Source organism: Eretmochelys imbricata, chromosome 8, assembly GCF_965152235.1.
Source record: "Eretmochelys imbricata isolate rEreImb1 chromosome 8, rEreImb1.hap1, whole genome shotgun sequence".
Taxonomy (NCBI): Eukaryota; Metazoa; Chordata; order Testudines; family Cheloniidae; genus Eretmochelys; species Eretmochelys imbricata.
In genome coordinates, this window is record NC_135579.1 from 29,234,272 (window position 1) to 29,258,825 (window position 24,554).

Consider the following 24,554-nt stretch of genomic DNA (forward strand, 5'->3'; position numbering starts at 1 on the left):
GACCCTCCACCGAGCTGCCAAACCACCGCTGTGCCTGTGCGCACGTGGGTCACGGTGACATGCTGTCGGCAGCCCCGCGCGTTCACCCACGCGGGCCTCTGGCGAAGGATGGCGGCCTCCACTCCAGCCCGGGGCTAGCCCCAGCCGCCCCCTGGCCGGCGGGGCGGGGCTCGCTCTCCTGGGAGCAGCAGCGCCGGGCCCAGCGCACTGCGGCACGCACTAAACTCAGGCCCGGCTCCCCATGCGTGAGGCGGGCCCTCCCTCGGAGTCGGACCGAGCCGTGGGGCCGCCCCTTCCCGTCTCCGTGCGGCACGTTCCTTCCGCTTCCGGCGCGTAGCTGCTTCCGCTTTGCCTAGCCGCCGGGGCCCCGGTGAGGATGGAGGCTCACGTGGCTCAATATTCCGCTCGGCTCCTGCAGCAGGTCAGCCCCGCCTCCCCCGGGAGAGGGACGCTCGCCCTAGGCCGGGTGGCTCCATACAGCGGGCTGCTCTGGTTCCCACCCCCCACTTCCGTCCTGGGCTGGGGGGAGGGAGCCCGCGCCGCCCGCAGCCTTTCCCCGGGGGCTGGTGAGGGACACGGGTCCTCTTGGCGCAAGGGTTCAGTGGGCGCGGGGGCTCGTAGTGGGGAGTCTGCGGGGGATGCCCAATGGGGAGGCTGCTCCGCCGCCTGGGAGGGTCCAGTGGCACCGGGGGGCGGGGGAGGCTGCTCCGCCGCCTGGGAGGGTCCAGTGGCACCGGCGGGGAGGCTGCTCTGCGGCCCGGCGCGGGGGTTCTGTTGGCCCCGGGGTAGGCAGGCTGCCCTGAGGCCCGGGGGAAGGTGGCGCTGGGTCTGGAGGGGTGGCACAGGGACCTGGGACGGTGTCGCTGGATGTGGGTCTTTGGAGGTGAAGCCACACAGCGCCACGGTGACGCTTCACCACCTTGAGCCACTGTAGAAAAATCAGGAGGATCTTACCAAACTGGGGCGGTGGCACCTTTGGGAGCATCTGCCTGTTGCTTAGATTGTAAGCACGTCAGGTGCAGGGACTGTGTCTTTGTGTCAGGCAGGGTTGAGTAGAAAACACGCTGCTGCCGGCTGGCTAGCAATCTGAGCCCTGCCAATGCCATGCTGACCGGCCAATATCCTGCCGCCTCTTGTGACAATGCTGCTGTACAAGATGCCAGCCTGTAACTTCATTCCACACCAGCCTGGGATTCTGATAGTGCTCCAGGGTCTTCTCTGCACACAGTTTTTGTATCAGTATAACTATGTTGGTTAGGGTTTGCTTTTTTTAAAAAAATTGATACAGTTATGCTGGTACAACCCCTGATGTGAATGCAGTTCTGCTGGTATAACTGCATTCATGCTAGGGGGATTGTACCACTTTAGCTATACTGGTTTAGTTAAAGCAGTACAACATTTGTGTGTAGGAAAGCCCTTAGTTATTTCAGCATACGTGTCAAAATCTCTGAGAGAGAGAGAGAGAGAGATCTGCCATGCATTGTTGGCCATTCACAAAACACCCTGCTTCCAGGTCCACTTTGTTGTACTTTCCTTGTCTCTTCTTACAAGGGTAGCCCCCTAACTATTGTGTTACCTCAGAATTGCTGTACATGGTTTTCACCTTCAGAAGGAAAGATTAGTCACATATAATAAATCTTGTTGGTATTCGACAAGCAAAGTGCATATAAAGCGTGATTGCTGAAGAGAGCAATAAAATGAAGGCAGGAAAAGGTCAGAGGCAAAAACATGCACAGGAAGGCAAGGAAAGAAACAAACAGATGGGATGAGGGAGGTAAATAGAAAAAAATGAAGAGGGAGACATCAAACATAAAAGCACAAAAATAAAAGAACTATGCTGTCCACCAGAGTTTAGAGAAGGGCAACACTGGGCCCAACTCAGTGCAACTCACCGTAGGTGAAGGGATCTTCAGAAACCTGACTGCAGGATCAAAGCTCAGTGTGTGAAGTTAGCCTTCTCTTTCACATAATAAAAGTGTTTGTACAATTCTTAAGTAGTATAATGACTTTGGCTTAAAAAGGTAATCTACAAAGGGGAAAAATGGGTTTGTTTTGCTACTTTGTGTTGTGCTCAGAAGGCCAACAAGTTTTAGTTTTTTTAGATTTTTTTTTCCTGCTTTGTCTCCATTAGAATTCAGAGTTTGTCTACCCTCGAAGATGGTGGAGATGTAGTAGGATTGTGACAACACTTAACAAGAGATTTCCTGAAAGGGAAAGAGTGTTTGAAGATCTTTTTATATTTTTATATTTTGTTTGATAGTAAGATCTGCTTAACTAAACATTTGGAAGAAATTATGTCTCTGAAGGAGTCTATAGCCTGTCCCCTTCCATGGAGGTCTCAGAAAAGTCCCACCACTTACATCTGAGACCTCAAATGAGTCTTCCAATAAAACTGAGGAGGTCTGCCATTAAAACTCTTGACATCTCTGATGTAAAAAATAAATCATAAAATGTAAAACACCAACCACAGTCAGGCCTTCTTCATTGCTCATAAAGAAAATTCTGATTCAAAGTTTACTATCTGGGCTGACAGCCCAGTGTTAGATCACTGTGAAGTGGGGTCAGATGAATACCAGGTAGGTCCATGAACCTTTCCCAGTGAATGTGGAAGCCTAACTCATCAATTTCTGCACAATTTAAGCTTTCATATTAATTAAAATAAAGAAAAGTTTGTCAGAGATGGTAAGGAAGAAAGTCTTCCAAATGTGAATGGATGTTGCTTTGTCTTCCTGAGTCTGGTAGTGCCTCTGCTCATTTTGTGAAGCAATGGCAGTGTGAAATAAGAGAGACTGTGGTCAGATTGGCTGCTGATATTCAGATCCCTATGAAACTGGCCAAAGTCATGTCGCTTTCATGCACAGCTGCTTGGGAAAGCTCCGACCAGCAGCAGAGTCAGGGATTGTTGCTTCTGAGGAAGAAGACCTTCCAAAAATGGAGATTGGGGAAGGGGTGAAGTAGAGGAGTTCCTCCTCTCCATAGCTGGCTTCAGAGGAATCACTGTGGGTTGGGTGAAAGAGCCAAGTGTTGATCTTTCTCTCAGGTGCAGATGACGTGTTGCCAAGAGACTTATGGGGAGGGGAGAAGAGGCAGAAAGCTCTTTCTCCTTTCAAGAGCTAGAGTGGGTGGAACTTCAGGTCTCCAGATGTCTGCTAGCCAGAGGCTGAGAGGAGTGATCAAGTCCAGAGAACACTCTGCCAGAAACTCATCATCCCGTGTGGAGGTTGGCCTCTGGAATTCATTGGCATATACACACTTTGTCTTTTCTGTCTACCTGTGTTTTAGTTCTCTGGCTTGTAAGTGTCTAGTATGTTTTTCAGGCCATGATGCAGACTGACACATGACGAAAAATTCGGGATATAACTCTGATTATTCTGACAGGTTTCAGAGTAACAGCCGTGTTAGTCTGTATTCGCAAAAAGAAAAGGAGTACTTGTGGCACCTTAGAGACTAACCAATTTATTTGAGCATGAGTTTTCGTGAGCTACAGCTCACTTCATCGGATGAAATGAGCTGTAGCTCACGAAAGCTCATGCTCAAATAAATTGGTTAGTCTCTAAGGTGCCACAAGTACTCCTTTTCTTTTTCTGATTATTCTGTGTGTGTCTGACTTCATCTGACACTACCTCTCCTCATTTCCTACGATATTTGCCCTCTTCCTTTGTAGTTGCTTTTGGGGCTCATATCTGTAGAAGAGAATCTTAGGCATCAACAACTAAGTTTAAGGGCAATACTGATCTTGTTAAAAAAAGCTTTAGATTTTGCATTCACAAGTGAGAGGAAGACTTCTAGATCACAGCTGACCAAAGAGCCTTTGGAGATGGCAGCAAGGCTTAATGCATTCATCACAGCTTCTCCTGAGGTGGTCATCAGGTATGACTCTCTATTGACAAGTTGTGTTTAGTCCAGGGGAAAGGTTACCTTACCACGGCAGCAGTGAGACAGATGGCGCTTTTTCCTTCCCTCTCCTGGTTTTCTTTCTCTTGGTTACACATATAATGCCATCTCCCACTCTTGCTCTTCCAAACTCTGAGATAGTATGAAAGAGAAGTCACAGATAAAAGTGAGCTGATTTGTTAAGCCTTTGCATGAGTGTACTTGTTCACCCAGGTTTGATGGTATGAATTTCAGATGGAAAATAGAGAATTGATAGTATGCTCAAATACATTTTTTAGTCTCTAAGGTGCCATAAGTACTCCTGTTCTTTTTGCAGATACAGACTAACATGGCTACTATGAAACCAATTAAATCTCTGTCTCTTTTCATTTTGCAAGATCTTTAACTTGTATTTCAGTCTGAAGCTATTTGAAAATGTGTCTCCAAATGATATCAAACTGCAATTAGTTTGGAACAGTACAAAAATAAGAGGAAGGGTGAGAAATATCCTGTCCACCAGTTAGCGTATGGGGCGGTTTTTTTTTTTTTTTTTTTCTGTTAGAGCAAATTGGTCATTGATTAATTCGTCCTTGACTTGCATTTATTTAAAAAACAAAAGTTAAATACCTGGATCAGGGAGCACCTGTATATGGAAAGTTTTAAAATGGTAGAATACTGTGTATAAAGGAAACCTCAGGAAAGATAGTTTGCTCTCTGGCTGATCACATGAATTCCTATAATGCAATTTTATCATGAGTCTAATGATGACATTAGGTTATTTTTCTTAGAGACCCTAGAATCTCAAGAGACTGCATGAGAATCCCAGCCTTCAGTAAGTTTCTGGCCTTCATGCTTGTAGAAAAAAATTTGAAAATGTGAAGCATGTTCACCTAAGAGCTCAGAAAGCAGATAAAAAGAACCCCACGTTTATTATTTTTAAATAAATGTAATTTTTTACGCCAATCTCATTGGGGGGGCTGGGGAGGGGGTTGTGGCCTGACTCATGATTTGCTTGAGGTAGACAATACTGGAATTCTTAGAAGATGCTGTTCATCTTGAAATACTAGGAAAATATAATGCCAAAAGTTTTAAAGACCCAAATTGTTCATTTGTTACAAATAAAAAGGAACATGAGGACAAATTATTAATGAAGCTGAGCTGTGGTGCTCTTGCAATGCAAATGTTTCTATTCTCATTGGCTTCTATGGCTTCAAACTTTGGTAGGATAAAATTGCCCATTAAATGTACCTCTTTGCTCTGCACTGTAGAGAGAAGCAAATGGAAAGGTGAACGGAAGCTCCATTCCACGTTGTCTCCCATGGAGGCCCCTTTGCTTTAGCTCTGCAGGGTTGGGGCTCTTTGGTTTTAGGGGAGGTCTGACTGGAGCTGGGAGAGGGGAAAACCTAAGGAGCAACCAATCTCTGGAGCATGCTTCCTTGGAGATCAGCCACCCACAAGTTACTATGGATGGGAATTCTCTGGGTCTTTCCCCCTTATCAAGGGGGAAGTATCAGGAACTGTGCTGCGAGAGAGGAGAAGCAGTTAGGCAGTCAGATGGGAGTGAGGGTATCTGCAGAGATGGCTTCACTGTTCCCCGTGGATCTACTCCCCGAAAAGCTGTAGCCTATTCTCTTGTGTGTGAGACCATTGTCTCTCCCCCCTTGCAGTCAGTGAGTCAAAGGGTATGTCTACACTGCAATTAACAACCCACAGCAGGCTCAGGCTAAGAGGTGATTTCACTGCAGTATAAACATTCGGGCTCGGGCCAGCGCCTAGGCTCTAGGACCCTGCAAGGTGGGAGGGTCCCCGAACTTGGACTGCTGCCTAAACGGCAACATCTACACTGCAGTGAAATAGCCCTTTAGCCTGACCCCTAAATACCTGAGTCAGCTGGCACTGGCCACCCACGGATGTCTAGTTCCATTGTAGACATACCTCAAACTTCTCGAGGCTTGGACTTATAGCGTCCAATGTGGATTTATCCTCAGAGGAAAATGTGACCCTGCGTTTGGTCTGATGAAACTGAGTGTGAAGACTGTCAGCCTGAGGGGGACTGTTAATAAAATCAGAATGGTATCTGTGTGCTTTTTTTTTTCTTTCAAAAAGAAAGGAGTGGGTGGGCGGGGCTAAACTTTGGAGCTACTTAGCTTTAGCTGTAGCCCTCCCAGCTCTCAGTTGACAGAGGAGAATGGCTTACTGCACTGAATATAGCCTTATTGTTCAGACTTTACTTAAAGGGCTATTTTTCCTTTGTACAGGAGTGGTTTTGTAAGGTACTTTTTTCATCTACAAAAATATTAGACCTTTTAAAAAAAAAAAAATGATGAGCTGACCTTGCAGATGCTTTCCCCTTTGAGGAGTCCTATTAAAGCCCCAGTACTGTCTTTGAAGCTAACAGGACTACTCACGCGAGCACAGTTGCTCTCATGTTTAAGTGTGTGGGAGATCAAGACCTATAATTACTATGAATTTTCATTATCAACATGACAGACTCAGTGTCGGAGTCTGTCAAAAGAAACGTGTGCTAATAGTTGCTAATTACTCTTTTGTAGCAGTGTTCGGCTTTGTTAGTAGTTTCCTTTTGGGCTATGTCTTAAAGAAATGAGCTAACAATCAAAGTTCTGTTGCAATCTACTCCAAGAGTTACCTCAGATGCAAACATAGCAGCTGACATTATTTTATTTTATTTACCAGGAAAAAGAGATCAAGATCTTGGCTGCAGAGATTGATCGACTGAAGAACTTTGGCTCCTTGGAAGTATCTCCAAGTTTGGAAGGATTGCGAGACGAAAACGCAAAGCTTAAGTACCGGCTAAACGTTCTTCAAAAGGTGAGGGAGGAAAAATAGAGTACATATTGGTAAATGCTTTCCTTCACATCAGGCTAAGAGATTTTATTTTGTTATAGCTAATGCTAGGTAACAACTTGTTCACCCTGCACTCTGGTGCCACAGTTGTAAATGGTATATTATAGAGCTCTGTTCTTTCACAATTCTTTGGACAGTGTGGCTTTTTGATAACGTTTTGGTATAATTGCCTGTAGTCAGTTAAGCATGCCCTATAATCTCTTCTGCATTCTTGGAGTAGGGCACTCCTGTTAGAGTTGAGACCCTACTGAGGTCACCTAATGGCCACATACATAAAAGTATGAAAAGGTTTGCTATACCTGAATCAGTGAAAGTATTAACACTGTTAATTTCAAAGGGTAGGGTTCTGTCCTAAAAATCTGGGAATGAAGGTTAAAGTGAGAATGGTAGGAGAAACTATTTAATCTAGAAAGTAGTAAAAACAGGGAATAAGGTGTTGCTGTGTAAAAGCAACAAAGATAATTGGCATATTTCAGAAGAGATATTTATTTAATAAATATGTATATAGGGTGAAACTAACGCCAAAGCAGAGGGATCCAGGCAAGTTCCTATGCATCACATGAACCACCCATAATGCATACAGTATGAAAAGGCCCAGTCTTTTCCCAATTGACTTCAGTGGGAACAGAGGCAGTATTAAGTCCGACCATTGTCAGTAAGAAGTTCCTGAAATAAAATTTGTAGCGCTTGCTTGAGAATGTTTAACTGTAAGGTATATCCAAAGACTATGTACTGTGGAAACTGAAAGCCAAGTTCTTTGGTGGTGATGCTTTTATCACATGACGTTTTCCGTAGTTTGAATTTCAGTAATACCTAGAGGCCCCAGCCTGATCTGCTCGGGTTTGCCGGGCAGCTTTAGAGTGAGAGTGAAGTAACTTCTTCTAGAATACTGTAACCTTAGTGTTTTGACATTGTTTTTTTTCAGAGTCTTCAAGAGGAGAGAAATAAGTCCGTGAAAAGCATGATTAATATCAACAGCCGCATTCAGGAGATCTTTAGAGATGCCATCAAGGCTGCATATCCGGATTTAGAAAACCCCCCACTAGCAGTCACACCAAGTCAGCAGCCCAAATTTGGGGATTACCAGTGTAACAGTGCTATGAGCATAACAAAGGTAACTCTATTTAAAAACAATTCTTGGTGCATGGAACTTCTGTGGGGTATGAAGCTCTCTAATGATATATCCAAAGCAATATCAGGTCCTATATTAGACACGTTTTAGAGTCTGATCCTGCAGTCTTCACTTATGTGATGACATTGAGCTTGGGGAATTTTGGGTGCAATAGGAACAGGCCCTTAGACTTCTGTTCTGATGAATAGTGCGAGACTAAAAGGATTCTGAAGACCATCAAGGCTAGCTTAACTACCTCTGAAGTCTAGGTTTTTGTAGCTAGGTAAGGGGCAGTGTTCGTGCATTCAAGGGAGTATGTGTTGCTCTTTTAACATTTCAAGTACTTTTCAATTGCAAGTTAAAGAGGCTTGAACCTCTGGCTTAATTATTTTATTGCCATAAATGCTTTACACTTGTTCCCATAAAATAATCCACTATTTCTCCTCACCCTAAACACACACTTACTATAATGTTGTACAGTGACTTCTAGTTGTATTAATCAGACAACAGTAGAACCACAGCCAGACAACAGCAGAACCTAGGGTGGCCAGACAGCAAGTGTGAAAAATCGGGACAGGGGATCGGGAGGGTAATAGCCAATGTAAGAAAAAGACCCAAAAATCGGGACTGTCCCTATAAAATTGGGACATCTGGTCACCCTAGCAGAACCCCATTTATCTGACCCTCCCTTTACTGCAGGGGTCCGCAGCGCAGTGCCCGTGTGTGCAGTGGTGCCCGCCGGGACAGTTGTGTGCGCCCGCAGGACACCGCGCCACCAAAATGCTGCCGCCGAGTGTGGCCGCCAGAGAACCACCTGCCGAAATGCTGCTGAGAAGCATTCTTTCCGTTGCCGCTTTTCAGCGGTGTGTTTGGCACCTGCCACAGTCTTTTGGGAATAGGAATGTGCTATTGCCACAGAAAGGTTGGGGACCACTGCTTTACTGGTTTTCCACAGTTACAGAACAACCAGGACTGCAGGGCCAGAAGCAGGCGATCTATCCTGTGGCCACTAGATGGCACTGTAGCATCCCTTTTTCTCATTCTCCAGTTTCTCCAGAGTTTTGATCATTGTCCCAATTAGACCAGATAAACAGGATTCTGCTATAATTGGGCCATGTGGTCTCATGCACAAATGCAGTACTTTTGGCACCTTATTTAATGAATGTAACATAAGTCAATGATGTCAGGCTTAGTATGCCCCAAAATTATGCATTGCCTGAGCTGCACACCACCAACGAAAGATAACATGCAGCAAAACGTACTATATGCTGTTCTGTGCTCTGCAAACTACCTGTGAGAAAACAGTAATATTAACCATTGTTCAGCAAAGTTATTCCAAGAAAGTTGAGGGTGGGCGATGAAAAAAGAGGAAAAAAAAACTGCAGGAAGGGAGAGCCAGTAATGCTTTATGAGAGATGTAGGATAATAAAGGAGAGAAGGATGTCAAGTAATAATGCATGGCGTGGAGTTGTTTTAGAGTATGTCTTCATTGCAAAGTTAACCCAAATGATGGGCACGAGGGTCAGCCAACTCGGTTGTGAGCAGCCACACTGCAGAGCCACTCTTGAGTTACTCCGTCCTTGCTGGGGCTGTACTACCCAGCTGGGTCACTAGGACTTCTGGGGTACGTCTCAAAGTTCTTTATGCTGCAGTAGATTAAGGCTCTTCGATTCTTTCCCAGTGAATTGTGGAAGAACTCATCCTTCTGGGCACATGGGGGGAATTGTGGGAAGATGTTGGAGGACAATGAGTGGCTCAGCCTTCCTGCTCACTGCAAAATGTGCAAATTACCAGCCCAAGTGAGAGCATTACTTGGGCTTTAGTCTATACACCCAGACAAGCCAGCTAGTCCAGGTAGAAAGCACCACCAAATTCAGATCAGAGGTTATTGTTTGTGGACAGAAGCTGGGCTAAGAACAAAACCTGAGTAAGAGCCTGGTTAGCTCTTTAGTGAAGCTGCAGCCAAATTTGTAGGTTCTGGGTGAGCCCTAGAAATGTTCCTTGTTTTTTAAATGAGAGAGTGAATAAATCCGGATTGCTGCCTCTTAAGAGTGTGTTTGATTACTGCAGCAACCATGCAGATTTTCTGGGGGTTCACATAGCATATGCAAATCAATACTTTAGATATGCTAGTGAGGCCTGGAAAGCCAGTTTCGAGCAGCGTAAAAACAGGATATATTTAGACCTCTGGTGCGCATGATGAGCAAAGATAATATTTGAAACTAGCTAGTTATATATATTGCAGTTGTTTTTTTTTTCCCCCATTTCCCAAGAGGAAGAATGTCTGGATTCTATAATTTCTGGAGAACACATTTTTAAGATCAGTCTGATTTTTAAAAGCTATTTCAGATCTGAGCAAAAAGGAAGCAGTTCTGATAAAATCAAATGAGATCAGCAATGTCTCATAAAAAGAAAAGAAAAATGGAATCAAGTCTTTTGTCCAAAGAATCAAGAAAACTGACTTCTCTCATAAATATCAGCTTGTCACAAAAGCTCTGGAGAATCTGAGAGCATTGTCTTTTGGACTAGCTTTGATCTGTTCCGCCTCCCACCCCCAAAAAAATCTGTATTAGTTTTTATATCATCTAGTTATTTTACATAGTCTACAGATACATGCAGACAAGGTAAGGTACCTTTCTTAATGTTTGGTTATCCCCCTGCCAATTTCAAGTTCCTACTCCATATCACTGCAGTGCTGGAGCTGTTTTTTTAAAAATGGTCAGAACTATCCTATCCTAGCCAAAACTATCAGTTTTTCATTGACTTTGGTCAGAGTGGCTGACCTGTTTTGACCAAACTTTCTCCTCAGGCAGACATCAATCATGGAAAATTTCAGCCTCAAAACTTAATTTGTCGACGTTGTAGGCTACTGATATCTCGGGATTATAATGGAAATTGTTTGGCAACTTTAATAACAGGCATTGCTGTTGAGCGTGTGTGTGCGTGTGTGTGTGTAAATTCTTTGACACCTGGTTAAAATATTCTTAGGGTTCCTTGATGGTTTTAGTGTTGCCCTTTTCAGAGTGTACTTTGGCTACTGGGGAGCAAAATAAAAGAGGAAGCAAATGAAGAGTCGGAAGGGGTTGGGTTATAATGAGGAAGCAAAATTAGGCTCTGGGGAAAAATGAGTAACTTAGGTGCATTGTGAACTAACGGAAAGTGAATTTCAGTCTAGCTGTGAAACTATCCAAACTTCCAATGTATTCATGTCTTTGTCGCTTTATAAACGTACGTCTTCCACACTATAATTCTCAACATAAGTAGCTTTCCTGTTTTATGAGTTTTTTCATTAATAAGGGTTTATTAATCTATTAAACATATATCTCTTTATTCCAGAGCCCTTGTTGTAATAAGCAAAATGCTTGTCTCCCCATGGCATACCTACAGGGGTTGTTATATACAGCTGCTATGCAAACTGCCTGTCTCATGGGGTTTCACTCCTGGGCAGCATTGATACGTGCCAGACAGCAGCCTCTCGGTTTGAACTGCCAATGCAGAAATAGCCCTCACAAATGTGTGTTGTCTTCCTTAGATCTCATTAGCATATTATGACAGCCTCAGCCGAAAGATCTGTCTGTCTCTTAGCGTAACAGGTCCTTGGGTGACTGCACAGATACAAACTTTCAGAGTATTGCCTTTTTTTTAATATCTCTTGACCGCCACTTTACCCCAATTAAGTCATTGTTAGGATTCTCATACAGTACTGTCTTCTCTGTGTCTACTTTGTTTTCATTACTTGATGCCCAAATGCGTACTTGCATTTGAGGGTCATTTATATAGTTTCTCAAGTCCCAGACTGTCAGAGGAACTGATGCCTTAAGGCTAGCTGTATTGGACTTTGATACAGGCTTCGTTCTTTCCTTTCACATGGCTCTAGAACTCTCTGTTGTTCATACAGGACTAACAGTGTGCTGGGCACTATGGAATTGTAAAGGCCATGTGGCCTTTCTTCCCCCACCCCCAGGAGCATGATTCCAACTCCAGTTAAGCTCCCTTGTTATAACGTGCACCTTGCAGTTCTTGGGAGTCACATGACCTAGCATTCAAAAGAGACCGAAATCTGTACACTGCTGCTGTGTGGTAGCAGGAATGATTCTGACCCCTGGGCAGCACTGATACATGCCAGCCAACAGCCTCTCCGTTTGACCTGCCAATGCGGAAACAGCCATCACAAATGTGTTTTGTCTTACTGGGAGCTAATTAGCATATTGTAACTGGGGTTCAGCCAAAAGCACTGCTAGCGTAACAGATATGTGGGTTATTGCCTTCATAAAGACTTGGATACCATCACCTGTAATTGTTGGCTCAACATTTATTTCCCCTGTTTTGGCAGCTTATCTCTTGTTGAGCGGTTGATTAAAGTTATTGCTGCTGAAAAGAGAGGATTTTTTCCTTGCCTATTCTCAAGCTTTACTCGGGCCATGTTGTGTTGATGGTAGGATCAAATGAATCATATAGTGCCGCATTATATCTGAAACTGAAACTTGTTAACATTTCATGGTGGACTGGATGGTAACAATATAAACATCCAAGAGTCTGGAATCCAAATCACTGAGAAAATAATAGAGCCTGTGGCCTTGGTGTGAAATGGTGCTTACCTCACAAGGTGATAGATGTTTGAAAACAGCACAGAATGACAGAAGAAAATCAAATTCCATGAAACACACTTTTATGTCAGATTTCATGCAGCGTGAATGCATAGTTTGTTCAGTGAATTGATTTATCTCACAGAATTTCAGGTCCTCAATGCAATTTTAAATATCAGGGCCCTCTTAAAGGGTAACTTGTAAGATTCAAAGAGTCAGGGGACTTGGGAACTTGTGTTCTTCCTCTGCCCCACCCTGTATTAAGTTTAATGGAAGGAAATGCTATTTTACAACAAATTTGCTAAGCTCATGGATATTTAATTGCACTGTTCTCCTTATAGTAGTCCTAATGCAAGGCAACAGATCTGCCTGATTGTGATTCACATATCAGAACGTCATTTGCAATACTTAATGGCAGCCCAGCTCAGTCTTATGTAGTTATTTCTCTGAGGTAGTAGTTTTAAAGATACACTGTCAGATTAAAAATCATAATAAAAATAAAACCAATACATTTCCTTCACTTTGGTAAAAATAACACGTTTGATTATAAAAACTAAACATTTTAAAATTCTGATTTGCCTATCCCTGTTTATATTGAAGAGTTATTTTTCATATGATTCTTCTCACTTTTGTTTTTTTCCTAGTCAGTGTCACATTTTAGTTCTCAGACACTTGCACACTGTTAGCACACTGTTGTAATGTGTGAGTTAAAAATTGGGCAGGGGAATGTTTGTTTTAAAATCTGATCTTCGTTACATTTTGTAAAGTAAATTTTGAAGATTTGTATGAAGTTTTGGCGCTCTACAGAGGACTGATATGCCCAGTTTTTGGACAACAAGGGAAAATTGTATGGGACAGTGTGGACAGTGCTTACTTTTTAAAAATTTGCTTTCAAAACTGGGCATCCAGCTGGTGGGATTTTCAGAGTCACTGCTGTATGATGCTGTACACACCAGGCATGGCTGCCCTCCCTGTTTCTAAATATCACTTCCCTTCACTCCAGCCAAAGTCACTCAAAACACTTTAGGTCCCTTTTGTTTTCACCCAGGGCCTGCTAGGGCAGTACAGTGACCTCACGTGCACTTGAATGGATAGAAAATCCCCCAAAATGGATTTGGCCATGATGTGGGGGAATTAGTCACTGATATTTTTAAAAGTGATATTAAAGCTGCTTTTCCCTTTCTGTGCTTGCAGGAGTGATGGGAGAAGCAGAAAAGGGCAATTCTACACACACTCATCAACTTTTTAAATGCTTGGGCAGGTGCAAATAGCCAACTGAGCCCCTCATCAGATGCTGGGTACTATGGGGATTTTCAGATCGGTTTTGGCTGACCCCAGGGTTGTAACTAAATTAGAAAAGAAGGTGCTTTTTTTGTTTGTTTTAAATTCAGTTAGTGAACATGATTTGAAACAGCATTCCGCGCCTAGTGTAGGCAGAGTTCAAACCACACTAGCTGGTTGTGGTGTAACCTGGAAGGAGCTTAGGTTACAGCCAAGACCAGCTAGCATGATGTGAAAGGTTTTCACTAGGTGCTGAGTGGTGCTTCAGATTAGGTTGGCTAACTCGATTGAAACAAAAACCTAGCTTAGAAAAGGCCCAGATTGCCAGAGTGCTTAATCGGGGCGACCTGAGAACAAAAATGTATAATCCTCAATTTTGTTGTCAACTGATTGACAAGGTGGATGGCTTTAGGTGTTTTGGACAACGTTTTACTATTCCAGACATCAGTTTTACATTTGTCACCTACACATAGGCTACCAGAATGGCCCTTTTGCAAGGTTTCATTGGTCATTTTTGCCTCAGTGGCATCTCTGTCAGCTGCTCTGTGTACAGTGAGAGGACAAGATCAGAAACAAGAATAATCAAAGCCAAACTCAACAACTGTCGCCTCCAGCACTGATTCAGTTTCAACAGCTTTCTTGGTATGGACATATAAGAATGGAAGATCAGTGAATTCCAAAGTGTGCGTGCCAGTGATCATATGGATGCCAAAAGTTTTGATGGCACAACGAGATTGCCAGTGATAGACATAAAGTAGTCTGATTGTATATTCAGTTTAAGCACCTTGCCAGAGATCAATCCGAGTGGCTCTTGATTTGCAAGAAGGCCACGTTTCTTTGAGATTTGCCATGATGATGATTAGTGCTTAGTGGGATTTTCAAAAGCAACCATGCAGATTTTCTGGGGGGTCACATAGCATATGCAAATCAACACTTTAGATATACTAGTGAGGCCTGGAAACCCAGTTTCGAGCAGTGTAAAAGCAGGATATATTTAGACCTCTGTTGCACATGATGAGCAAAGACAATATTTGAAACTAGCTAGTTATATATATTGCAGTTATATTTTTCTTTGCACTTTTCTGTTATAAACTGTAGTATCATCAGGACATCTTAAGGTGGTACCAAATTCCTCACGTTTTAGGACCAGATCTTGTCAGGGCTTTGTGTGTAGCACTCCTATTAACTCCCATGGGAATGCCATGTGTGACATGCTTACAGAACTAAGTTCTTAATATTCCACAGAGTTTATTAGAAGAGAGGAATTTAGTAGGTCTTGTCAGTGTAGTATCAACTCAGGTTATATTTTATTTTCCATCAGATTCCCCCAGGATTAGACTGTACTGAATCCTCTCGTTACATTTCAGATGCTTTCCAAAACCAACGAACAGAAAGTGAGCCCAAGAGAAATTGCTGATAACATTTCCAGAAACATTCCTGACAACGAATACATTGAGAAGGTTGAAATCGCTGGTCCTGGTATGGTCACTCTATTGTTGTACCTTCCCAACATTTAAATTTGATGTTGCAGCTATTCTACCAAGTGGCAATAAAGGAGACAAAATCTAGTTTGATTATTTTTTAGCTTTATAAATAGAATTAAAATATGAATTACATTCAGTTTTGCCTGATTAATTTAGCAGCAAAAAATCTGCTTAATAGCACTTGCATTAGAATCAGTGGGTGAATTTCTTCCCGCAGCTCAGTAAAATCAAAGCAGTGCCCATATGTAAATCTGCGAGTCTGAATTTTTCTAAATGTGACACTGTGGTTTTAAATATATGGTAATTGGTGGCACTTGTACATAGCACATAGCCTCATGTGCGTAAGTGCCTTCAGGATAACTCACTGGAACAGCTTTGTGTAATGTCACTTACGTATATAAGTGTTTGCAAAATGTGTTTGCAAAAAACCCCTAGATACACTTTTTGTCAAATATTTCACTCTTGGGTTCACTCTCGATTACAAAAACCCCAAAGCAGGTTATGTACTTAGCAGATCTTGTAGCATTTGATACGTATAGTTTAGACATCTTTGCTTAATAGCAATTTGTTTGTGGAAAACAGTCTCTCATAACCTGGTAAATTAACTATCATTTTTTCAGAGAGTGATCATGTGTTTTTTCCTGTTATAGAAACAAAAAGTTTATTAAGATGTTCTGAAGTTAGTTTTAGATACTGTGTTTTCCTTGTATCTAGGGAATTGTGAACTTTGGTACGAAACACAATTAAATGGCTTTCAAGGATACTTTTATAGCACCAACAACCATTGTTTTTCCTCTAAAGGTTTTATTAACGTCCACTTGAGAAAGGATTTTGTGTCCAAACAACTGAGCAGTTTACTGGTGAATGGAGTTCAACCACCGGCTATTGAAATCAGGAAAAAGGTGTGCTAGTAAACTTTCATTAAAGTTTCAGTACTGCTTTCAGTGCAACAGCAAGTGCTGATGAATGGTTCTGACTCTGATTTTGCTTGGTAAGCATGTACTTTCTTACTGAGCTTATAATGAAGCTTTTAACAAACATTCCAACTACAAATACACAAGTTATTACTATTTTAATAGTGGGCACTTCAGGGTTGCAGCTGTTGTGGCAGAGGGGGAGACTAGGACTGACTTGGCAAGGAGACGTGGACGAAAAGCCTGAGGAGTGGAGACTGGGTGGGTTGTTAAGGGGAATGGGACATGGGAACATGGGTGGGAAAGAGACAGAAGAGGGACAGGTGGGAGGGAGAAGAAGGGGTCAAGCTTGGGAGGAACGGAGAGAAGAACCTGTGCCCACTCGAGTACTCTCCCTTCAGAGCCTGGAATGAAGCCTGTGATTCCTGAATCTCCCTATTCCTTTTTTGTCAGCAAATATCTGTGCAGACCGTGGGCAAAGTGTATGTCTCATCCCCTTCTCATGCGGTCCACATAGAGGACGACAGCATACTATCGCTGTCAGTTACTCAGGTCAAGTGGCAGCAAATTATCACACAGAATATAAAATGTACAGTATTCACTTTATATTATTTTTTATTACAAATATTTGCACTGTAAAAATGATAAAAGAAATCATATTTTTCAATTCACCTCATACAAATACTGTAGTGCAATCTCTTTATCATGAAAGTGCAATTTACAAATGTAGTGGGTTTTTTTGTTACATAACTTCACTCAAAAACAAAACAATGTAAAACTTTAAAAATGTAAAACTTTAGAGCCTACAAGTGTACTCAGTTCTACTTGTTCAGCCAATCGCTAAGACAAACAAGTTTGTTTACATTTACGGGAGATGCCTGAAAGTGAGAACAGGCATTCGCATGGCACTGTTGTAGCTGTTGTCGCAAGATATTTACGTGCCAGATGCGCTAAAGATTCATATGCCCTTCATGCTTCGGCCATTGTTCCAGAGGACATGCTTCCATGCCGATGACACTCGTTAAAAAAAATGCGTTAATTAAATTTGTGACTGAACTCCTTGGGGGAGAATTGTATGTCTCCTGTTCTGTTTTACCCACGTTCTGCCATATTTTTCATGTTATAGCAGTCTAAGATGATGATCCAGCACATGTTCATTTTAAGAACACTTTTACTGCAGATTTGACAAAATGCAAAGATACGAATGTGAAATTTCTAAAGATAGCTACAGCACTTGACCCAAGATTTAAGAATCTGAAGTGCTTTCCAAAATCTGAGAGGGATGAGATGTGGAGCATGCTTTCAGAAGTCTTAAAAGAGTAACACACTGATGCGGAAACTACAGAACCCAAACCCCAAAAAAGAAAACCAACCTTCTGCTGGTGGCATCTGACTCAGATGATGAAAATGTACATGCGTCAGTCTGCACTTCTTTGGATCGTTATCGAGCAGAACCCGTCATGAGCATGAATACATGTCCTCTGTAATGGTGGTTGAAGCATTGAGGGACATATGAATCTTTAGCGCATCTGGCACTTAAGTATCTTGCGACGCCAGCTACAATGCCTGTTCGCGCTCTCAGGTGATATTGTAATTAAGAAGTGAGCAGCATTATCACCCGTAAATGTAAACAAACTTGTTTGTCTTAGCGATTGGCTGAACAAGAAGTCAGACTGAGTAGATTTGTAGGCCCTAAAGTTTTACATTGTATTGTTTTTTGAATTCGGGTTTTTTTGTACATAATTCTACATTTGTAAGTTCAACTTTCATGATAGAGATTGCACTACAGTACTTGTATTAGATGAATTGAAAAATACTATTTCTTTTGTTTTATAGTGCAAATATTTGTAATCAAAAATAAATATAAAGTGAGCATTCTACACTTTGTGTTCTGTGTTGTAATTGTAATCAATATATTTGAAAGTGTAGAAAACATCCAAAAATATTTAAATAAATGGTATTCTATTATTAACTGCGTGATTCATCACAGTTAATTTTTTTACTCGCTTGACAGCCCCAGTCATTATGTAATTGAAATTTGTATCATATGTAAATGCACATGGAGTCTGACCTCAAATCTGGCATTTCCTGATTTCTGAGTGCTTGACTTCGCAACATTAATAATTTTCTTTTAACATAGTTTTTTGTATGCTATATATATATATATATATAAAAATCTCTGTACATCCGTCTTGTTTGTTAAATGATCGTCCTTTACATAGCTTTGTGTAAGTTTCTTGGGGGTACAGGGGTCTGTGCCAATGGATCTGATTTTCAGGATTCAGCCTAAAAAGGGTGTTTTGCTCTGAATTGTTTGCTGGAATTTGGAGCTAAAAGCCACATTTAGAGTTTGATGTGCCAGCTCATTGGGTGGCTATTCTACTTTTTAAAACCTATCCTATGCTGTGTAAAAGAGGAACATTTATTTTTAATTATTAAGGATTTGTTTGTAGCGTGTAAGTAGGGATACAGGTAATTTTCACAGCCAAATATTTGTTGCAGCCAGAAGAGTTCTAGACATTTAGAGCCTGACTTTCAAACCATCACCAAACTATAAAATGACTACAGTTATACACATACAGGAAATTTGAGCTTGCCCAAATGGCCAGTTGTAATTGACCATTTGCCACATGCAAATACATCACTTGTGTATGCAGTCATGGTGACTGCACGTATCCATAAGGCATGTATCCACAACTTTGCAAATTTTGCCCTGAGAGCAGGACATTGTACAGTGCGTCATTTAATAATGTTTCTGTTCATTTGTTGCCCTGTCAAAGGTGGTGGTTGACTTCTCTTCCCCTAACATTGCCAAAGAGATGCATGTTGGTCACCTGCGGTCGACTGTTATTGGAGACAGCATGTGCCGTCTGTTTGAGTTTGTGGGCTATGATGTTCTGAGGTGAGCACTGTTGGACTTGGCAGACAAGTTTGTTTATCTCGATTTGTACAAGTGCACCAGTGATGCCTGTCCGTCTGTTCTAGCCACCCTTAGTATAACTTAAAAATACATCATAACTAATACCCCGAGTGTAGCAGCACAATTCGGCATTACCCCCCCACCCCCAGCAAGCCATGTGACTGAAAAGCTCTAATCACCATTCCCCCGCCAACAATCTTCAGCCTGTTTTAGTTCTGATTTCTCATATGATGCATAATTTTGTTTTGCACTTTCTAATTGTTGGCCAGATTAAACCATTTAGGAGATTGGGGCACCCAGTTTGGAATGCTCATTGCTCACCTCCAAGATAAATTTCCGGATTTCCTGACTGTTTCACCCCCCATTGGGGATCTCCAAGCTTTTTACAAGGTATTTTAGCTAATATGTCCACTTGTTCTCCTCTTACTTTTAAATGAAGCAATAATTCAGAACTGTTGTGAATGATCAGTATAACATTGTTGAAACAAAATGAATTTTAACTAGGTTTGTTAAAGAAGTAAAGAATTGCTTATTTTAGTTTATGAAATACAGGTATCCGGTCTCAGGAATTGTATACTGGTATAGTAAAAGTAATTTTTTACCCTACCCATTAAGCCACACTGCTTCCCTTCCACCAAATAAAAAATTGCTTTAAAGCAGAATGTCAGAAATACTGTTTTGCATAGGAGAGAAAAGACTTTTTCTTACATATAGTTTTTAACCTAGGAATCCAAGCGGAGATTTGACACAGAGGAAGAATTTAAGAAGCGAGCCTACCAGTGTGTGGTCCTACTACAGAGCAAAAATCCAGACTTCATTAAAGCATGGAAACTGATCTGCGATGTATCTCGGAAAGGTAACAGTTAGAATTAGTGTCTATTTCTTTAATCCAGTGTTTGTTTTAAGTAGATCATTTTATGTTGATCTGAGACACAAGTTATTCTTTGGAAATCGATAAAATTCGTTGGGATAAAAAGGAGCAATATGGCTGAGGAAGGTTTGCTCCATAGAACTCCACCATAGATATCAGAACATCAGAGCAGGATGCAGAATTCACTTAAAATGAATACAACCACACTTGAAAACCCCAGGATCTTCAGATTTTTCCCAAACAGCATTATGGGTGTTGCCCTTAATACTATCTGGAAGAGTGGTTTTGAAGAGTTAGCAACAATGACATTAGTACCAATGTAGAGTAACATCTAAGTATTATGCTGATTGGTGCTTAACAAATGTCTAATATTAGTAACAATCGATCATTTCCAAACAAAATGTCTGACCCTTATTCCTTCCTGCACCTCTGTTTGTCTGCTTCTGAAACACAGGTTGTTGAAGAGAGAAACCCTTCATCTCTTTCTGACAGCTTGTTGAAGTGTTTATGCTGTATAGTATAGTATTGCTGTGGCCTGTTTTATTTATTAAATGTTACTTACCTCTGTAATGTGGCATTCTGTCCAGTATGGCTCAGTAATTGAAGGTTTTGCCCCATTGCCTTAGTATCTGAGTACCTCCCAGTGACTGATAAATTCAGCCTGACCGCCCCACCCCCGAGGTAAGGAAGTACAGTAACTCTATTTTATAGATGGGACATGAGGCACAGAAAACAAGTGACATGCCCATGGTCACAGATTGCGAGAGAGCTGGAATTGAACCCAGATATCTTGGTTCCCAGGCCTATGGCTTAGCCTCAGGACCATCTTTCCTCTCATTTCAGTCATATTTTAGGGTCTTTTTGCTTCGAGGCTTAATACAATCAGTCAAAATCTTGAACGTATTGTTTTTTTTTATAGTTCTCTCTGTTTTCCCTACTCAGAGTTCCAAAAAATCTATGACTGCTTGGACATTAAACTAATAGAGAGAGGGGAATCGTACTACCAAGATATGATGAAAGATATTGTGCAAGAATTTGAAGACAGAGGTAACATGTTCCTTAACATCGTCAAAAAATCAACAATTGTCCAGTCACTTCATTTTTTTTAATGTTTTTTCAGTTTGAGAGAGTGTTAATTTCTACTAGTTTGTTTAGAGACACTTTCAAGATTAATGTTCCCCAGATTAGACACTTGTCCTTCCCCTCCATTATATTTTTGACTAGAAAATACTCCCCTGCTGAGGGACATGGGCTATTATTCCTTGTTTTTGTCGTTCAGAAAGGTCTGGGAATTTGGGGCTCCCGGGACCCCCCTGCCCCTAAACACCCCCCAGGATCTCACCCCCATCCAACCCCCCCTGCTTTCTGTCCCCTGACTGCCCCAACCCCTATCCACACCCCCACTCTCTGACAGGCCCCCCAGGACTCCCACGTCCTATCCAACCGCCCTCTGTCCCCTGACTGCCCCCTGGGACTCCCTGCCCCTTATCCAACCCCCCCGCGCTCCCTTACCCTGCTGCTCAGAGCACCAGGATTGGCAGCCACGCAGTTTAGAGCCCCGAGGCAGGCTGGCGGCTCTTGCAGCTTCACTGACCAGCAGGAGCTTGCAGCCCTACTGCCCAGAGCGCGGCGCGATGAGCTGAGGCTGCAGGGAAGGGTAGACAGCAGAGGAGGGGCCAGGGGCGAGTCTCCCCGGCTGGGAGCTCAACTGCCAGGCAGGATGGTCCCCCTGGCCGTAGTTTGCCCACCTCTGCACTAAGTACATCAGGATACCAACTTACAATGGTTTTAAAATCAAGCTAGAACTCTCTTAATGATAGCCTGTTATTTCACCAGCAAAACTAGATTTTTATAAATCTATGCTCTCTTTGCGAAAGATGATTGGTGGTGTTTTTGTTTTTTAAGAAATCAAGCATTTAATGAGACCTGCACAAAATGGGTAGAATGTGAATAGATAGGAGCAACTGGCTTTCACAAGCTTTAGAGCATTATCACTTTTTACATGTAGCATCTAACAACTTGCATATTTCTGCAAATCTCTCTTGAATGCTTGCCCTCAAATGACCTCTTTCCCTAGGATTTGTACAGATGGATGACGGGCGGAAGATTGTGTTTGTCCCAGGATGCTCTGTTCCTTTAACAATCATGAAGTCAGATGGAGGTTTCACATATGATACATCTGACTTAGCTGCTCTTAAGCAAAGGCTATTTGAGGAAAAGGCTGATATCATTGTTTATGTGGTGGATAGTGGGCAGGTGAGTACCCCGACCTCTGCTTTGTTCTTCAGTCAGTCACTAGATATCGCTCTAGCCTAGAGGACAGGGGCTAGAAGGTGTTATCACCTGATGGCTATTTATTGGCCCTTATGTGAAATTATTTGGTAATTACAGTCCAGTTCCTGATGGGCTGTGGGCCAATCACAGAATTCGCCACCACAGTTTAGACTCGCGGCCATCTCAGCAGTGCCCAAGGATTTAACACTCCGGGAAACAAAACTATCCGCACATCCAGGTCAGTGCTGAATCTGAATGGCTGGAGAGAGTGATAAAAACCTGCACTGTCACTGTTCATGCATTGCCTTATCTGTGGAGTCTCCAGACCTGTCCGTTGAGTACCTTTCACCCACGTTTATATTCACTTAAATGGGAACTATAAAATGCAGGCAGTGGTGATGTACTTGTCACACACTCTTGTACCGAGAATTGGGGAGGGATCTTTAAAAGTATCAGGCATTGATACTTTCTGAAAATCTGAATAGTCTGTAGAAACTGATGATGATAGTGGTTCGTCATTACAAGTGTCCTGTGCAATGAGTCTAAAGGGGGACGTGATCAGTTAGGGAAGCTTTATTTTTTCTTGTAATAACACTCTTGGTACAAAAGCATTTTACGGTATTTATACCAGAATCTTAATGGGAAAAAGACAATTGGAAAATGCAGTTGACAACTGCTTTTTATTTTTCTATTTCTTCGCAGTCAGTGCACTTGCAGACAGTATATGCAGCAGGTCAGATGATTGGCTGGTATGACCCTGCCGTGACCAGAGTAGTCCATGCTGCATTTGGAGTGGTACTGGGAGAAGATAAGTAAGTTGAATGAATAGACCATTTCATGGTACATTTAATGGATACTGTGATTACACTTGCCAGGCTGTCTCAGCATCAGACAACAGAAAAAGAAAAGAAGTCAGATCATATTGCAGTTTTCAGGGTCAGATTCCAGTAGACCCTGTCACGTTGTTCGAGACGTATTCTTGTATGAGGACTTAAAATGCAAATATCATACAAGTACTTGGACTTTGAAAATTTTGCTTTACATGTTGACATCTAAAATAATGAAGAAACAAAGTTCACTTATTAATGAGTTTTTTGCATGTCTGCTGTGACTGTCTTTCCATATATTCTGTTACTGTTCTATAAAAGTGCACTATTTTTCTGGAATCTAAACAAATCAGGTTTTTTGGTTGTTATTTTTTTAAAGCCACCTCTTTTTCCATCCCAAACAAACTAGCTCTGCCCTGTTTTTATTTGAGAAAATTCTATCTTAAAAAACAGATTTCTTGTAAATGAAGTTCATGTATGTCTAAATTAACATTGCAAACCAGTGTTTCATTATTCATTGGTAAAGTAACTGCAAAATAAGAAATCTGAATTTATTTTCCATAAGAAAAATATTTTATATATTATTCTGGCTAGATTGTGGGCTTAGATTGCATTTTGTTTGACAAGATTATTCTGTCTACTCCATAGCAAATGTGTTTATAGCTTGTGACAGCCGTGTTAGTCTGTATTCGCAAAAAGAAAAGATGCATCCGATGAAGTGAGCTGTAGGTCACGAAAGCTTATGCTCAGATAAATTGGTTAGTCTCTAAGGTGCCACAAGTACTCCTTTTCTTTTTATAGCTTGTGTTTCTGTTTTGGTAATTGGGAACACCTTAACCCCAGAATTGTCCTGTAGGATTCTCTCTGTGAAGGAGATATATAGCTAATTCAGCATTTTTTTTTTACAATCCTATTTTATCCTTTTGCTATAAATAGAAGTATATGTGGCCCACAAAAGTCACAAACTAATTCTAGTATGGCTTGAAATTCCACGTCTGTTTTTCGCAGCTTCACTTTGGAGTATTGTGACTCTGTGTCACAAGGAACATATCGCACAGCATGCTCACGTGTTGTACTGTGGGTCGGTGTGACTCCACTCTAAGCTATGTCCTCTGTCTCCTTCTTTCTGGTTGGTGAAGGGGTGGTTTTCGTTTCTTCTTCACCACCTCCATCTCCCTTGGGCTGCATGGAGATTGAAAGGGATCCCAATGCCCCTATTCTAGGCCAGTTACTTAGTACTCCATCTCAAGCTCCTCTTGCTCCTAAGTGATACTGCAGTCAGACCCATGCATTGTGCAAGAGCTACGTGTAGCTGAGAGTCCACATGCTGTGTCCTTGCTGTTGCATTTCACTGTTAAAACAGGGGGAAATGTTTTGAGCTGTTTTCCTGACAATTGTTGCTCTGATGGGACAGGAAACTGTCCTACACATATGACTGACACCCTGGTCAGCCAATTGTAAACCTTCTTTTTCTCCAATTAGTTTTATTACAGTTCTGATCTGCCCTTATAGGCGCACCAGTTTGATGCCTGTTTTATACATTTAACT

At 42.0% G+C, this 24,554-nt stretch overlaps 1 protein-coding gene across 2 annotated transcripts in view; it reads left to right on the plus strand.

Annotated features, from left to right (window-relative positions):
- Positions 1-345: 345 nt before the first annotated feature.
- RARS1 (arginyl-tRNA synthetase 1) overlaps positions 346-24,554 on the plus strand; it is a 29,501-nt gene continuing 5,292 nt past the window's right edge. Inside the window, exons 1-11 of one of the 2 annotated variants that reach the window (XM_077824387.1) lie at positions 346-421; positions 6,568-6,702; positions 7,664-7,852; positions 15,084-15,195; positions 16,002-16,102; positions 18,895-19,016; positions 19,304-19,424; positions 19,761-19,890; positions 20,848-20,952; positions 21,983-22,161; positions 22,882-22,991. In XM_077824387.1, coding sequence (XP_077680513.1) covers positions 377-421; positions 6,568-6,702; positions 7,664-7,852; positions 15,084-15,195; positions 16,002-16,102; positions 18,895-19,016; positions 19,304-19,424; positions 19,761-19,890; positions 20,848-20,952; positions 21,983-22,161; positions 22,882-22,991 — 1,349 coding nt within the window. In that variant the 5' untranslated portion in view covers positions 346-376. Of the gene's footprint in view, positions 422-3,106; positions 3,221-6,567; positions 6,703-7,663; positions 7,853-15,083; positions 15,196-16,001; positions 16,103-18,894; positions 19,017-19,303; positions 19,425-19,760; positions 19,891-20,847; positions 20,953-21,982; positions 22,162-22,881; positions 22,992-24,554 lie in introns of those variants that run through there. The other variant, XM_077824386.1, reaches the window with a different exon arrangement.